Source organism: Colossoma macropomum, unplaced genomic scaffold (genome assembly GCF_904425465.1).
Source record: "Colossoma macropomum unplaced genomic scaffold, Colossoma_macropomum, whole genome shotgun sequence".
In the NCBI taxonomy this organism is placed as follows: Eukaryota; Metazoa; Chordata; class Actinopteri; order Characiformes; family Serrasalmidae; genus Colossoma; species Colossoma macropomum.
The window spans coordinates 41,701,778-41,719,129 of NW_023494802.1; the positions used below are offsets into that span (position 1 = coordinate 41,701,778).

Sequence of the window (17,352 nt, forward strand, 5' to 3'; positions counted from 1 at the left end):
CATGAGCTCCAAAATGAGTTCCTCTGGAGAAGAACACACAGAGAAAGACCAGAGGTGAGAGAATAGATTGACAGATGTGAGCTTCAATCATAGCTGACTGTAACAATATATAAGGAACTAATGACGAAAGCAATACTGGGGCTAAAAAGAGTAGGAACCAGAGTTGGAGAGTTAAGGAGTTAAAAAGAGGAAACCTGTGGTGTTCCTATGAACAAAGACACTAAACCCAAACTTCAACATCAAAGAAATGTCCATTTATTGCTTTTAGTGAAATGACTGTTCAAAAATGATTATGTATGCACTGTTTGGTTGTGTTTTAGTTTGATTCAGAGTGAGGTATCAGACTCACCTGAACCCAGCTGTGTGTCCATTAAGAGTGACAGGTCAATAGACCATCCAGTAAGCTACAGAGAGGGAGATTGTTCTCCTGATGTGAGGTAAGAACAATGTGATGGTTTAGGACAGTGTTCCTCACTCTCAGTTCCACCTGATAAAACTTAGAGTTCATTTTGAGTGTAATGTGGAAAATATAACAGTAATGTGGAGATTTATACCTGGAACTGAGCATAATGTAGAGAGTATATAACAGTAATGTGGAGATTTATACCTGGATCTGAGTGTAATGTAGAGAGTATATAACAGTAATGTGGAGATTTATACCTGGAACTAAGTGTAATGTAGAGAATATAACAGTAATGTGGAGATTTATACCTGGAACTGAGTGTAATGTAGAGAATATAACAGTAATGTGGAGATTTATACCTGGAACTGAGTGTAATGTAGAGAATATAACAGTAATGTGGAGATTTATACCTGGAACTGAGCGTCATGTAGAGAGTATATAACAGTAATGTGGAGATTTATACCTGGATCTGAGTGTAATGTAGAGAATATAACAGTAATGTGGAGATTTATACCTGGAACTGAGTGTAATGTAGAGAATATAACAGTAATGTGGAGATTTATACCTGGAACTGAGTGTAATGTAGAGAGTATATAACAGTAATGTGGAGATTTATACCTGGATCTGAGTGTAATGTAGAGAGTATATAACAGTAATGTGGAGATTTATACCTGGAACTAAGAGTAATGTAGAGAATATAACAGTAATGTGGGGATTTATACCTGGAACTGAGTGTAATGTAGAGAGTATATAACAGTAATGTGGAGATTTATACCTGGATCTGAGTGTAATGTAGAGAATATAACAGTAATGTGGAGATTTATACCTGGAACTGAGTGTAATGTAGAGAATATAACAGTAATGTGGAGATTTATACCTGGAACTGAGTGTAATGTAGAGAATACAACAGTAATGTGGAGATTTATACCTGGAACTGAGTGTAATGTAGAGAATATAACAGTAATGTGGAGATTTATACCTGGAACTAAGTGTAATGTAGAGAATACAACAGTAATGTGGAGATTTATACCTGGAACTGAGTGTAATGTAGAGAGAATATAATAGTAATGTGGAGATTTATACCTGGAACTGAGTGTAATGTAGAGAATACAACAGTAATGTGGAGATTTATACCTGGAACTGAGTGTAATGTAGAGAATACAACAGTAATGTGGAGATTTATACCTGGAACTGAGTGTAATGTAGAGAGAATATAACAGTAATGTGGAGATTTATACCTGGAAGTCTAATGCCAGCATGAGCTGCATCAGTTGTGTTGGAGAAGGAAAACAGACTAAACTATGCAGAGCTGCAGCTCTGCAGGACTGGCAGTGAGGAACACTGATTTAGGATTTAATCACTTAAATCTGTGTCTGTGATGTGAATTCCCCTAGCCCTAACCTAGCTTGTCATGTCTGGAATGATATCAAATTGTGTTCAGAATAGAAGTGATTCTGATTATCTTAAATACCTGCCCTTTCTTTTAGCTATGCAGAGAGATTTTTTATTTTTATTTATTAGTTTTTAGTTTTAAACCAATTCCAAAAATTTGGGACAGTATGTGAAATTTGGGAAAATATGTGTTTACCATATGAACTCGATTTTTTTGTAAACATATGCTCATTCCAAATAAGATGCCTTTAACACATTCCAAAAAAGTTGGGAAATGAGCATGTTGGAATATTTACACATGTAAATTATTTTTTTTGCCAAACTATTCCTTTAAGCATTATCCCTATTCAAGATAGGGATCATTTTGAAAGCATTTCCTTCTTTTTCCTCAGTTTTATAAATTGCCAGTTGCTTAATTCACAGATATAAAATGTATTCTTTCTATATCGGTGAGCAGCTAAATATCAGTGAGCCATTTGTTTTTTTAAATACTCTTTAACCTGTTATCACATCCCAGTTTTATGGTTACCTGCCCAAAAAATGTTTGTTTTGGTCCATAACTTCAGTTTTATGTCTCTGAGTCACTTTAGCATTGTTTTATGAGTTCAGTACCAGACAAGCAGATGTGGGAGGAAGGCAGGTGTAAGTAAGTTACAGTGGGTGTTTTTTAATCCACACAACACCTTCAAATACTCACAAAGAAACAGATAATCTAAATGATGAAATAAATTATAAATAAATAATTAAATATTATTAGCTGTATCTTTCAATTACAATTAATTTCAAGTATTTTAACAGCTGCTAATAAATCCCCATATCAGTCTGGGCTGGCATAACATACTTCTGATATAGCTATCCTTTTAAGAACTAATTCATCTTCTGTGCCTACACTCTGTTCTGACTGCTGGGCTGGTTTCATGTTAAGAATCATAAGCTTCAAGAGTCACTTGTGCTTATTCCGCAATACCACATGGAAAACATGTCATATACCATCATTATCATGAACAATATCACATGACACACACCTAACAGTAACATGTTTGAAATGTTTATTCATAGAATTCAGCACATATTTCTATTGTAGGGCTGTTTTAAGTGTGCGTTTTTTTTTATTTCTAAGTACAAGGAAATGGTAAACAACCCCTGGCTACTGGTAGAGACATTAGAAATTAGGCTGAAAAACTAAAAATTGTGCAGTATTCCTGTAAACACACAAAAAGTGACCTGAATGTATTAAACACACAGGTATAACTCCACCAGTGCTGAGACAAAGGAGTGCTAGGGCCACAGGGATCCTGAGATGGGTGGAGTGAACTTTGACACTTGCTTGCTGTAGGTTTGTTCATGGTTTCCTAATATATGATTTGTGTGTCAGAAGAGATGTTTATACAATGATGTTTATAAAAACGTGTTGTGAAGTATTTTTTACCAAATGTTGTGCGTTTTAGACCTCTAAAGCAGTTTGAGAAAGGAAAACAAACATGATACAAACATTATTTCAAATTCAGGGAAAGGTCATTACTTAGCCTGTTTCAACCACGAATGGGGGACTCTGTGTTTAATATTCTTAACTAACTAGAGATGCAGCACTTTTCTGCCAGGGTGGTGTATATTGAACCAAGCATATTTGTTCACTCAGTTGGCCCTTCATAGTCTAGCAACTGTAACTATGCCTGGGATACCTCGGAAAAACGTTACAGTATGCCACAGCATAATTCACCCAATCTCCCAATCAGAGTTTGGTGTAAAGAGTGAACTGTTTGTCATTTCACCCTGAATACCAGGGAGTATATTGCACATTGCTAAAAACTAGACTGAATATGTAATCAGTTCCATAACAGAAACATTCCTTTAAATTTTGAGTAAATAACAGAGGTGGGAACAAGTCATTGTGATGCAAGTAAGAAGCAAGTCTCTAGTGATGACAGTCAAGTAACAAGTCCTGTGGACAGTGGTTTTTCAAAATGTAGGTTGTAACCCACTGACAGTCACAGTCAGGGGACGAGTGGGACGAGTAGGTTGCAAGTCATTTAAAGTCCAACTGGGAAAGGTACATGTGTGTTCCCTTTCATAACCTAATGTTTTACAGACAGACCTTAAAAATTATAAGACATGGGACAAGACAGTGTGCGTGGATTCATTACTACTTAAAAAAAAAAAAAAAATGGAATACGGTAGTTATATTCCCTAACTCACGGTGCTGAAGATGTTCCACCCTATGGACAGTTTTTTTTGTTCTGAGAGTATACTCTCTCCACAGTTTATTTATTTATTTATATGTGGGACTGGGTTAGGAAAGGCTGAAAGTCACATGGCAAAACCTGCACTTCCTCTTCAGCTGACAAAACCAATTCAAACCAGTTTAAGTGGAAGTGAAACTCAGCAGCTCCATTTTGTGAAGACAACAATAAAGCACTTCAGAAGAAAAGGACGGTGAGTCTGTGAATCTGAGCTGTAGATTATGACTGATATGAATCTACAGTAGATAAAGATCAGTTCAGTAGGTTTTTACTGAAGCCTTAACAGTATCAACTTCTTTACCTGATGACTTAATATTTCTCTGTAAGTGAACAGCCTGATGAGGCAGGGCTGAATCTGAGACAGTGATTTTGGAGTGAAGTAACTGTGTGTCCTGCTCTATTTGTCTGTATGTGTCTATTTGCAGGGTTCCAGCTGTAACCTGTAGGAGGAGACATGAGCTCCAAAATGAGTTCCTCTGGAGAAGAACAGCACACAGAGAAAAACCAGAGGTAAAAGAATGATATCATCGTCTTGAATGCTGGGTCGGCCTCTCGGACACAGTTTTAGAATGATTTAAATCATATTTAGGTAATAGACAATTCATGGTTTCACTTTGAAATCATTCATCAAAAAAATTGGTATTTCTTGTGGAGTCCCTCAAGGTTCAGTTTTAGGGCCTTTGCGTTTCTCTTTGTACGTGCTACCTCTAGGTGATGTCATTACGAAGCATAATATAATTTTTCATAGCTATACTGACGACACCCAGTTATACATTTCCATTCCTTCTGATGATCAAGACTCTGTGGACAGACTGACCAACTGTGTGTCAGATATTTCTCAGTGGATGTGGCAAATTTTTCTATAATTATATCATGAAAAAACTGAAATATTGATCGTTGGTACAGAAACTCAGAGAAAAATTATTTATGAGAAACTTGGTTCTTTATCTTCATATCCCAAACCTGAAGTACAAAACCTGGGTGTGATCTTAGACTCTGAGCTCTGTTTTATCCCGCATGTAAATGCAGTCACTAGATTAGCTTTCTATCATCTGAGAAATATCACTAAAGTTGTTCATACATTTGTTACAAGCAGAGTTGATCACTGTAATGATCTTCTTACTGGACTTCCTAAGAAAACTATACATCCCTTACAACTCATACAAAATGTGGCAGCATCCTAACAGAAACAACACAGAGAGATCAGATCAGTCCTGTTTTAAAAGAGCTGCACTGGATTCTTGTATCACTCAGGATAGATTTTAAAGTTCTGCTACTAAAGTGACCTTAAAGCTCTAAGTGACCTTAACGCTCTAAGTGACCTTCACAGAGTGTCTGTCTGTTTATGTTCCAGCACGCACGTGTTAATTTTTCTGTTTCATTTTCTTATGAATAAATTAATAATTATAATTTCTTGTATAACTGTTTTTTTAATCACCTGTCTGTAAAGCAGTTTGAGTCGCCACCGGCATAAGAATCTATATAAATAAAAATTATTATTATTATTATTACTATTATTATTATTATTGTTGTTACTATTACTATTATTATTGTTATTATTGGCTACTGTGTTTCATTGGCTCTGTACCTGTACTCTGCACAATGACAAAGTTGAATCTAATCTAGTCTAATAAAGCATAAATTTTCTCAAATTCAAATTGGTTTCAATGTCTTTTTGTGTAGTTAACAGATTTAAAACATGCAATTATTGAAATTAATCACACTTGATTTTGTTATAGACCTCATCCATATAACATTATCTATAATCTATACCTAATCTAGTGTCATACTGATCTACTTCAAGATCTCTCTTTCCACTTAGGTTTGCTTTTGGTAATACCTCATGCCAAAGCCCTGTTAAAGCTGATTAAGCTGATAAAGAATGATTCTACAGTTCAACTTCATGTGTAATGGAATAACAAAACCTGCCAATAGATGCAGCCATGCAGCATGTTATTGTTGTGTTATTGCTGATGTGAATTTTTGGGGTATAATCTTTCATCCTGGACTGTTTTTGTAAGCGTACATAGAATATTTATCCCAGACCATTTAGCCAGTCAAATGACATTACCCAACCTCCTGTGGGAAAATTAAAGGTGCTAAAGGCATTCTGAGATTTTTTGGATGTCTTGTCTGTGCTTGATTCCCACTGCTTGTTGGAAAATCAACTTCCATCAGCTGTGATAGACTGAAAGAAAAACAGATTCGGATGCAATGGAGGTGCTATGAGCTACTTTATTTCAGATAAAAGGAAAAGCAGTTGAGGAGACACATAAAGTACATTCTCAACAAAAAGAACATTTTTTTAACAACATCTCAGTTTTTTCTTCACAACAGCAGCACTGTCATGTGATTAAGTAATGAACAAGTAGAGTTTAGAAAAATCACATTCTGGGGAAGTTGTTAAAGTGTATTCAGGGAAGTGCATAGCAGTCATATCAATGCAGTGTTTGGTTGTGTTTTAGTCTGATTCAGGAGAAGAGAAAATGCTCACCTGAACGCAGCTGTGTGTCCATAAAGAGTGATCAATCAGTGGAACCCCCTCCACTGAAACTCAGAAAGAGAGAGTGTTCAAATGAGCTCAGGTAGGCATTTGTAAATTGCTAACATATGACTAAACAAATTAATTACTCACCTTTACAGAATAACTACTGTGTCTGTCACATAAAGAAATTATTTGCTGTTTACATCAATTAAACGTGTAGAGGTTTCAGATGAAATTTGCAAGGCACAGTCAAAAGATTTTTCCCCTCAACATTCAAATGATAATAAAGAATCAAAAAATGCATAAATGTTACACCCTTGTCTGTTGTGTTCTCAATTCATTAAAGACATTTGTCTTTTGTCCAATTAGGGGTACCAGACCAGACTCACCTGAACCCAGCTGTATTTCCATGAAGAGTAATGAGTCAATGGAACATCCATCGCACTTCAGAGAAGGAGACAGTTGGTCTGATGTAAGGTAAAGACAGTGTTCTTCACTCTCAGTTCCACATAATCAAACTCACAAGAAGGCCTTCATGAGCTGCACCAAACTGTGCTGTGCTGCAGCTCTTCAGGACTGACAGTGAGGAGATTTATACCTGTGTAAAGTAGACAATATAACAGTAATGTGGAGATTTATACCTGGAACTGAGTGTAATGTAAAGTGAATATTTTATGTTGGCATATTTTCATTTTGTATGTTTACCAACTGCCTCAGTTCATTTTTTGAGTGTGGTGTTATAATAAATATAATTGACATTCATTAAAAACAAAAAAACAAGAAAAAAGAAAAAAAAGTAATGTGAAGGTTTTAAAATTACATACATATATAAATAGTATATGTATTGCAATTTTGAGCTGGTTTGAATTTCCTATATTTTTTTTTACAGAATCCAAAAGGACACATCAAAAATGATCAGTAGGGATCATTTAGAGTCCATAGCCAAGGTTTGTGTGTTGAGCTTATTGCAGTGTGTATGCGCTGATGTACATTTTGGTCAAGAATTATTTTCAATCAATTTAATGTATCTGATGTAAGTTAGGATTAAAAAAAATGTTGTAGCATTGTGGTTAATAAGACTATAATATAAAACTATTATAATAATATAATAATATTAAAACAATCTCTCTTAGATTGAGGACAAAAAGGAACAGAGCAGTGCCAGAGAGGGGGCGCACCTGAGGAGCATGAAGCAGACAGACCTTGCTAACACACCACAGAGCAGTATGAGCTGTGGGATTTCTCTTTATTACAATCCTTTAACTTTTGGGAAGTCCATTGCTCCATGCTTATCTAATTTCTTTATAAATATGTGTTTATATTTTGGATGCATAAAAAAGAATGTCTATTTTTAAAGAATATTGGATTTGATTTTTTCCTTTGTGATCATGAAGTCAAATATGTATTATAAATTCTTCTTGTATTTATTAGAGCTGATGTCTGTGTACAAACAAAATCTAAGATCAAGACTAATGGAGAAATTTGAGAGAATTAATGAGGGAATCTCACAGCATGGAATGCCAGTCCTTCTGAATGAGATCTACACAGAGCTCTACATCACAGAGGGAGGGGGTGGAGAGGTCAATAATGAACATGAGGTCAGACAGATTGAGACTGCTTCCAGGAGATCAGGAGCACAGGAGAAACCCATCAAATGCAATGACCTCTTTAAAGACAAACCAATCAGGACTGTGCTGACTAAAGGAGTTGCTGGAATTGGAAAAACAGTATCTGTGCAGAAGTTCATTCTGGACTGGGCTGAAGGAAAAGCAAATCAGGACATCTTCTTCATATTTCCACTTCCTTTTAGGGAGCTGAACTTGATGAAGGAGAAAAAGCTCAGCCTAATGGAGCTTCTTCATCAGTTTTTCCCAGACATAAAGGAATTAAGTTCAGTAGACTTTTATGCTTACAAAGTCATGTTCATCTTTGATGGTCTGGATGAGTGTCGACTTCCTCTAGATTTCCAGAACAATGAGAGCTTGTGGGATGTAACAGATTCAGCCTCAGTGGATGTGCTGCTGACAAACCTCATCAAGGGGAATCTGCTTCCCTCTGCTCTCCTCTGGATAACCTCTCGACCAGCAGCAGCCAATCAGATCCCTCCTGAGTGTGTTGACCTGGTAACAGAGGTACGAGGGTTCAATGACCCTCAGAAAGAGGAGTACTTCAGGAAGAGACTCAGTGACCAGAGCCTGGCCAATAAAATCATCTCACACATGAAGTCCTCAAGAAGCCTCTACATCATGTGCCACATCCCAGTCTTCTGTTGGATTGCAGCCACTGTTCTAGAGAGAGTGTTGGGTGGAGCAGAGAGTGGAGAGATCCCCAAGACTCTGACTCAAATGTTCACCCACTTCCTGATCTTTCAGATCAAACACAAGGACCAAAAGTACCATGGGAAATGTGACACTGATCCTCAGCAGACTAGAGAGATGATTCTGGCACTGGGAAAACTGGCTTTGCAACAGCTGGAAAAAGGCAATCTGATCTTCTATGAGGAAGACCTGAGAGAGTGTGGCACTGATGTCAGTGAAGTGTCAGTGTACTCAGGAGTTTGTACCCAGATCTTCAGAGAGGAGTTTGAGCTGCACCTGGGGAAGGTGTTCAGCTTTGTGCACCTGAGTGTCCAGGAGTTTCTGGCTGCTTTATATGCATTTCTCTCCTTCATCAACAGAGATGAAACAAAACTGTTAACCACTGACCTCTCTGATATTTTCAGAAAGTCCAACATGTCAGACTTCCTCAAGTCTGCAGTGGACAAGGCCTTACAGAGTGAGAATGGACACCTGGATCTTTTCCTCCGCTTCCTTCTGGGCCTCTCACTGGAGTCCAATCAGACTCTCTTACGAGGCCTACTGACACAGACAGGAAGCAGGTCTCATAACAAAAGGAAAACTGTTCAGTACATCAAGAAGAAAATCAGAGAGAATCCCTCTCCAGAGAAATCTATCAATCTGTTCCACTGTCTGAATGAACTCAATGATCATTCTCTGGTGCAGGAAGTACAAACATACTTGAGCAGAGGAGATTATGGGTGTCTTAGTGGACTTTCTCTCCTGCCCAGTGGTCAGCTGTGGTGTTTGTGTTGCTGAACTCAGACGAAGAGCTTGATGAGTTTGATCTCCGTAAATATTATCCAGCAGAGGAAGGTCTTCTGAGGCTCCTGCCTGTGATCAATTTGTCCAGAAAAGCTATGTAAGTATTTTCTATCAAAATGCGTTACTGCAGTTTCTTCTAATGTAGTCATTGCTTATGAGAGTCATGCGGGAGCATCAAGTCTGAGGACTCTCCTCTTTTAAATCTAACATTCTATAAGTTTTATGTGTTTATCTATTGTTTCCTATGATGTCATTTTTGTGCTGCGAGATGTCTGCCCCATCTAGTTCTCCTGTAGTTTTTCACTGTAGAACCCTGAACTCTCCTTGACCATGTGTCTGCTTTTTCTGCTGAATTCCACTTGACATTCAAATTAAGGTTTTTTATCATTGGTCCGGTCGCTCTGAATACTGTTTTAATTAGATCTGCGCAGCTGGCTGGAGGATCCCTGTCCTCCCATGCTTACCCTGCCCAGGCTCAGTGCTCTTTATGTGTTGGCCACATTCTCCAGCCTCAGTAGCACCATGACTCACATGGCTGTGGACACTGCGGCCAAAGGCAGTTTTGTGTTTTGAAAAATGAATTCAACTGTGTCTCTGCTCCACTAGAAGTAAACAATATCTGACTTTTTTTGCCATTGCTCCAGTTGTATAAGTTTTATGCAACAGCGTCACCCAGTCATCCACAGCTCATTCCAAGCAATGACTGCTTTGTTGCGACCCAAGCAGACACATTTCTCTCATTTTCACTCACATTTCTCCCAAAGAAGAGCCATACCAGTTCATCTCATTTAATATTTCATGTATTCCATGTTGTTGGAAGAAAACTTTTAATATTTATTGTCTGCTAATGTTTTCTGTCAGTTACTGTAAGTGTTGAGAGTTATATTAGCTAATATGCCTGGAGAAAAAGTATTTTAAATTCTACGCAGATTCACATTGTGTCATATACCTTAGTGGTGTCTCTTTGCGTGACTACTCTCTTCTGATCTCTTGCCTGTCACTCTTATTTTCTGTCTTACGTTATTTATTTAGTGTTTTACATTGCATTATATTTTAAAACAATCAAAATTGACAGGCTACACTGATTACTGGCTTTCAGGGCAGATGTAACAAATCTTACAGTGCCTGTCCAATCATATCTTGAATTACATAAAATGTGACAGGTCTTGTTTTAATCAGTACTTTGTTACTGTAAATATCTATCTATCTTTCTATCTATCTATCTATCTATATATATATATATATATATATATATATATATATATATATATATGTGTGTGTGTGTGTGTGTGTAGAGAGAGAGAGAGAGAGAGAGAGAGAGAGAGAGATTAAGGGTGATGGCAGTGTCCTAATGTTTTGTGTGTTTTCTTCAGGCTGTGTAATTGTAATCTCACAGAGAAAAGCTGTGCAGCTCTGTCCTCAGCTCTCAGCTCAAATTCCCCAAGTCTAATAGAACTGAACCTGAGTTACAATGAACTGCTGCAGGATTCAGGACTGAAGTTGCTCTCTGCTGGACTAGAGAACCTACATTGTAAACTGGAGAAACTGGAGTAAGACTTTCTTACTGTCAATGTAGTGCACACATGCATATAACATTTATAGCCTTTAGATGATGCTCCTCTCCAGAGCAACTTACAAAAATACCTTGTTGTCTACTAAATATATACCTAGTTAGTGTAAATAGGCCAAAGATACCCTTGTGCTAAGACACTGACAGATACAATACACATATCTGATATTTACACACAACACAACACACACACACATACAATGGGGTAAAATCATCATTGCAGATCTCTCACACATATACAAGGATTCTTTTGTTTGTGTGTGTACTTTTAGTCTTTCTGTGAATTATTTGATATATGTAAGCAGAGGAAAAATATAAACATCAATCTTTCTGCTTAGGATTCGGTTAGAGGTTTTGTTTTTTTCTCAGTATTTGCATGTGTGTTTGATAGAGAGATGCAGAGTGTTTATTTCTTTTTTATTTTCTCTTCTGGATTTTTACATATACTTAAAGTTGAGAGATACAGAGGGGAAATAGTCTCTGTGTGTTTGTCTTTGTAATGAGCAATGATGAATTTGTGTTGAGCTGTGAGTTTGTTCCCCTTCTCTCTGCAGACTGGTTAAGTGCAGTATTACAGAGGCAGGTTGTGCTGCTCTGGCTTCAGCTCTAAAATCAAACCCCTCCTCTCACCTGAGAGAGCTGAACCTAAGTCAGAATATTCCAGGAGATTCAGGAGTGAAGCTGCTCTGTGATCTACTGGAGGATCCACAATGTAACCTGAAAAAACTACGGTGAGTAACTGACTTACGACATATTTATGAATGCACACAAATAAGGGAGGTCAAACATCAGAAATTGATTAAATTTTCAGACTTTGGCCTATCATAAAGTGTGTGATGTCAGTGTTTTTATCAAGAAATCATATCTGTATCATCATTTCTCTCTCAGGTTGCGTGATTGTAAACTAAGTGGAAAAAAGCTGTGCAACTTTGGCCTCAGCTCTCAGGTTAAAATACTCAAGTCTGAGATATCTGGACCTGAGTGACAATGAACTGCTGCAGGATTCAGGAGTAGAGCTGCTCTCTGCTGGATTGAAGGATCCACACTGTAAACTGGAGTACCTTGGGTAAGATCATGTTTTTTTTCAGGATGCGAGAACTTTAAACTGTAAGTAGGAACGTTTTTTTTAATTATTATTTTCACTGCAGGTTGTACAGGTGTGGTATTACAGAGGAAGGTTACGCGGCTCTGGCTTCAGCTCTAAAATCAAATCCCTCTCACCTGAGAGAGCTGCGTCTTAAATTAAGTAACCCAGGAAAGTTAGGAGTGAAGCTGCTCTCTGATCTACAGAAGGATCCACACTATAAACTGGAGAAATTACTGTGAGTTACTGACTTACTATCTCTTCACATACACACACACACACACACACAAGAGAGGTTAAAAACATAAGCGTCATATAATGTCTGACTGTGCTGAGTTCATGATGATTGTCTGCTAATCTGTCTTACAGTATCTGAACTCCATCCAGCTGATCTGCTGTCTCACACAGAGGGTTATGAGGAGAAGATGAAGTCGTAGTACAAACACACACACTCAGTATATGGTACTACATGATACAGAATGTGTTTGGGCTCTTGTTGGTCATATGTGTGAACATGGCTGCAGCACAGAAAATGTTGATATCGTTTTATAAACACCCATCAAAACATCTCAATCAATTAATGAATTAATCAACCTTTATTTAAACTCTGAACATTGAGGGAGAACCTCATCATAATAGTAAACTTTAATAATAAGAAGGTACCATTAGATCAATAAATCATTAAAATTACAATATAGCAACTTAACAAGTAACTGATCAGATAAGATAAAATTACATAAAAACATAAATTAATTAAATAAAAAGAAATAGGAGATGTAAAACAATACATTGACAATAATGAAATAAATAAAAAGAACACTATGAAAATAAATACAAAGAATAATAAAAAATAAAACAATAGCTAAGACATACCTAAAACATACCAAAAACCATATAAAAAAAAAAAATTATATTATAAGTAAAATCAAATAAAACAGTTGCAGGCTGATTGGTGGTGGTTAGAGTCTAAAAGTTTAAAGTTTTAGAGTTTCCTGTAGTGAATTCCAGTTCACTGGTGCTGTAGCTAAAAGCAGATTTTCCCAGCTCTGTAAAAGCTCTTGGCACCTGAAGGCTGATCCGGTCACTAGAATGAGTCTGATAAACTGCATTATTTACACTGAGTACTTCTGTGATGTACAATGGCAAACACTCAGTAAGTAATGTGTCTCCCGACGCACAGACAGAGACGAGCAGCCAACCTTTTCATATAGTATACAATGATGGGTCTTTAGGGGTCACCAGTAATGAATCTTAAGGCAGAGTGGTGTACAGAGTCTAGAGATTTCAGAGTACTTACAAATGCATATCTGAATAACATATCACCATAACCCAGAACAGGCAATCTCAGTCTTGGTATCAGCACTGTAGAGACCAGAGGAGTCATTCAGGTTCCTGGTAAAGGCACCATCTCTGGCAACTATCTGAATAACAAACAGACACAAACATATTTGAGCATTGCTTTATCAGCACAGAGAGCTTGAAGAACAGCTGAATGATCTAAAAAAATCTGCTGCCTTTCTGTTCTCTAGTAGTTTTCAGCATAAAATTACTGTGCTTTAGAGATTATTTTCAAAATGCTTCATTCTTGTTAGACAGACAATGCAGAGCTGGGCGTCAGAAATTCATTAATACTGTGACCATCTATAAGCATGAAAACACCAGCTGAGGTAATTACAGTAAACTTCCAAATGAATTTAAGTGCATGTGTAATAATATATATTATTATGATATTTCATATTGCACCTTTAATATTTTTAATACGTATCATTACAGTACATTGCAGCTGACTTGTCCTAGTGAGAACGACAATCAATCTTTTAATCTATAACAAATCTATTAAAAATGTTGTAAGTGTTTTTAATAACACTTTACTGTAGGACAGTGTTCATAAATAATCATAATCATAATGGTTAAATGAGTCCTCCATGAGCTTGTCATAACAACTGACATAAACTTACAAAAATATCTATAGAGGCTTTTTCAAATAGTCATAGTCAGACATTAAAGCTTCTTTTGTCAACTTTGATGTCAAGCGACGCTGGTTTGTGTCATTACAATTTTTTTTGGTTGAAATGTCAGCAAATTATGACAACTGACTTTGTAGCTTAGTGTACATCACATTGAAATACTGTTAATGATGTGACACAGCTTAATTACCTTTTGTTATCATATTCAAATTTCATGTTTCATATTCTTTCATGCTGTCCTTGCAATGTTACAAATCCCTAAAGTGTATCATTAGAGCTCATGGATAAGAGAATGTTTTGATTTAAGCTAATAAAAAACATGAGTGACATTTTAAAAAAAAATCATTTTTGTGTATGTGGGTGGTTATATATTTTAATTTAGATTTGCATAAAAAACTCTGACTGTTGCACACACACAGACATCTTCTAAGCCGCTTATCCTACTGGGTTGTGTGTGTGTGTGTGCTGGAGCCTATCCCAGCATTCATTGGGTGGAAGGCAGGATACACCCTGGACAGGTCACCAGTCCATCACAGGACTCTGGTGCACTGGTGACTGCTGTGTTCTAGTATCAGGTCCTTTCCTGAATGGTGCTGCAGTATTAGGTGTGGAGTGGACAGAATAAGGAAGGACTCACCACTGTAGTTTAGTGTTCTCCTGCTCCAGCACACCTCATTCATCTCTTAAAGGGCTTGAACATTAATGTAGAAGTTGAATTAAGTGCTTTAGATCAGGAGGACACTGAACTGTGCAGTGCAATGTCCAGTGTATAGTAGAAAACAAGTACTGGGAATATGTCTTCAGAAAAAAGAAATTAAGTATCTGTATTCAACCTGAGATACATTTTGTAAAGGTGGAATTTATACATACAGTTACTTTTTACCTTTTTAGGAGAATACATTTAGAATACTTTCCCACTAAAATTAAAATATATACACTATCTTTGAATTAAATATATGCATGCCCCTTACTGAAAATCACATAGCTGCCCACTTTATATTCAAAAAGACAAGATTTTGTTATTGGAATATGGTGAATTTGTTTGCTTATTTCATGAGATAGCAATGGGATTTTGGGAGAAGCAGTGGACTGAAGCAAATGATGGGAACCAAAGTAATGTTGAGAATTTTGTAACTTCATTTAAATAAGTGAACTTTTTTATGAAACATATTAACAGAAAAAATTACTTGAAGAAAACTGACAACCATTAACAGCAAGGAACAGTGTAAATGAAATAAAAAATACAACAGCAGAATGTTTCCCATGTGCCTTATAAATACGCATTCTGTATTGTAAATGTATTTTGAATATGTTACTGTTTAATGTGTTGTAATGGACTTTTAGATTTTTAGAGCATTGTGCCCAACTCTGGCAGTGAACCTCCAGGCCTGGGTGTGAGGAAGACTAGCTGAGAGTTAGAGAGTCTGAGGGGTGAACAGAGACCGTTTAGGGGGGACCTGAACACTTTATGTTCTCCCCTTTATACCATAAACATCAAGGCAGGACACTAGAGAACTCTGTGCATTAACTATATGCATTTTCCTTCTGATTTGCATAACATTTACATACATACAATAGACCTACGAGTGCCCCCTCAACTCTGTCTCCATTAGCTCTCAATTTGTGTTTTTAACTGTATTAATCTTATGGTAAATTGGAAATTATAAGTGTAGCTGGAGTCTTTCCACTTGAATAAAATTATTTTACACTCAGATTTTTTCTTATTTAGACAGTAACAGTCAGGAGTATCTGTAAAAATGGCCATCTCTCCACAGCGTGATTAAAACATATGTGAATGGGTTGCTGGACTATATTTACACATATCACAGGTACTGCCTGGGGGAAATGTTTAGCTATTTCTTGTTTAATCCAGTGTGCACAGTGCATGATTTTAAATGACAGATTTGTACACTTTATACAGTATGGTTCCTTAGTTTTAACAGCAGAATGGTGGGAAAGGTGGAGTGGAGTCATAAGCTTTTTGTTGTGTATAGAAGATATTATGCCCTTGAATGTTTAAAAGTCTACAGTATAATCATAAGGGGTACATGGGGGCTGGGTAGGAAATCCGAGGAATTTTGAGAAAACAAACAAAAAAACATTCTTAGGAGATGTACATTTCTCATGAAGCTGCTGAAAAGAATGGAAAACCTCTTTTATTGCAGAGACCTTGAAAGTTTTTACAAGCCCATGTTATATAAGGTTGAAAAAACCTTATTTAGAATAGGTGGCTTGAAAATATGGTTGAGGTAGATTGGGTATTTAAATCCAAAGTGCTTTCTTAATTGTACTCAAATTTTAAGACTAGACTTGGTGAGTAATACTATTACTACTACTACTACTACTACTAATAATAATAATAATAATAATAACAATAATAATAATAATGATAATAATACACTGTACTTACACAGTGATTTTAGGAACAGACATCAGAAAAGGACATATAGACATATTAGAGGAGTTAGGTTATTTCTGGGGTAGGTTATAAGTTTAGGAAAAGAGATGGGACTGTCTAACATGAGGGGTAAGAGAGTTCTGAGACCCAAATAGGATGGAGCAATGTTGTTAAGAACTTTATACATGAGCAAATGAATTTTAAAGTGTGTAAAGCCTGTGGAGATTTTGGATAATATGTGTAATGTGATGAGGAACGGAGGAGAAGGTAAGAATAAGAGATTCAGCAGCACACTGAGAAAGACATGGTCTAATACTGACAAAGTGGTACAAGTGGAAAATGGTTTATAAAAGTAAGTTTTACCAACTGACATGAGCATCAAATGAGAGTCTAAAATGACACACAAATGGCAGATTTTAAACAACAGGAAAAGGGGAAACAACTACATAACCTATGGAGAAGGTTACAGGGCTACAAGAGTTAATTTAGAGTTAATAAGGATGAGTTTAGTCTTATTGCTGTTTAACATGATCGATTAAATACATGTTCCTGCCTAGTGGTCCATCAGTTGAATGTTTAGATGAATGTACTCACCCTTATCTCTACAGCACTTTGATAAAATTGTAAATAAGTAAAGATATTGTTTCTGTGCTGTTTAATCTGTGGTTTAGTAATTACTTCATTTTACCCTTTGTATGCCCACAGCAAAAGT

General features: G+C 36.6%; 1 protein-coding gene across 1 annotated transcript in view; it reads left to right on the forward strand.

Annotated features, from left to right (window-relative positions):
• The first annotated feature begins 72 nt into the window (after nt 1–72).
• LOC118822498 (NACHT, LRR and PYD domains-containing protein 12-like) overlaps nt 73–17,352 on the forward strand; it is a 34,850-nt gene continuing 17,570 nt past the window's right edge. The window contains 12 exon segments of the mRNA XM_036591586.1: nt 73–437; nt 3,041–3,127; nt 4,461–4,545; nt 6,501–6,620; nt 6,890–6,997; nt 7,410–7,467; nt 7,654–7,744; nt 7,952–9,571; nt 9,574–9,718; nt 10,995–11,171; nt 11,746–11,922; nt 12,340–12,513. Coding sequence (XP_036447479.1) covers nt 4,490–4,545; nt 6,501–6,620; nt 6,890–6,997; nt 7,410–7,467; nt 7,654–7,744; nt 7,952–9,571; nt 9,574–9,718; nt 10,995–11,171; nt 11,746–11,922; nt 12,340–12,513 — 2,726 coding nt within the window. The 5' untranslated portion in view covers nt 73–437; nt 3,041–3,127; nt 4,461–4,489.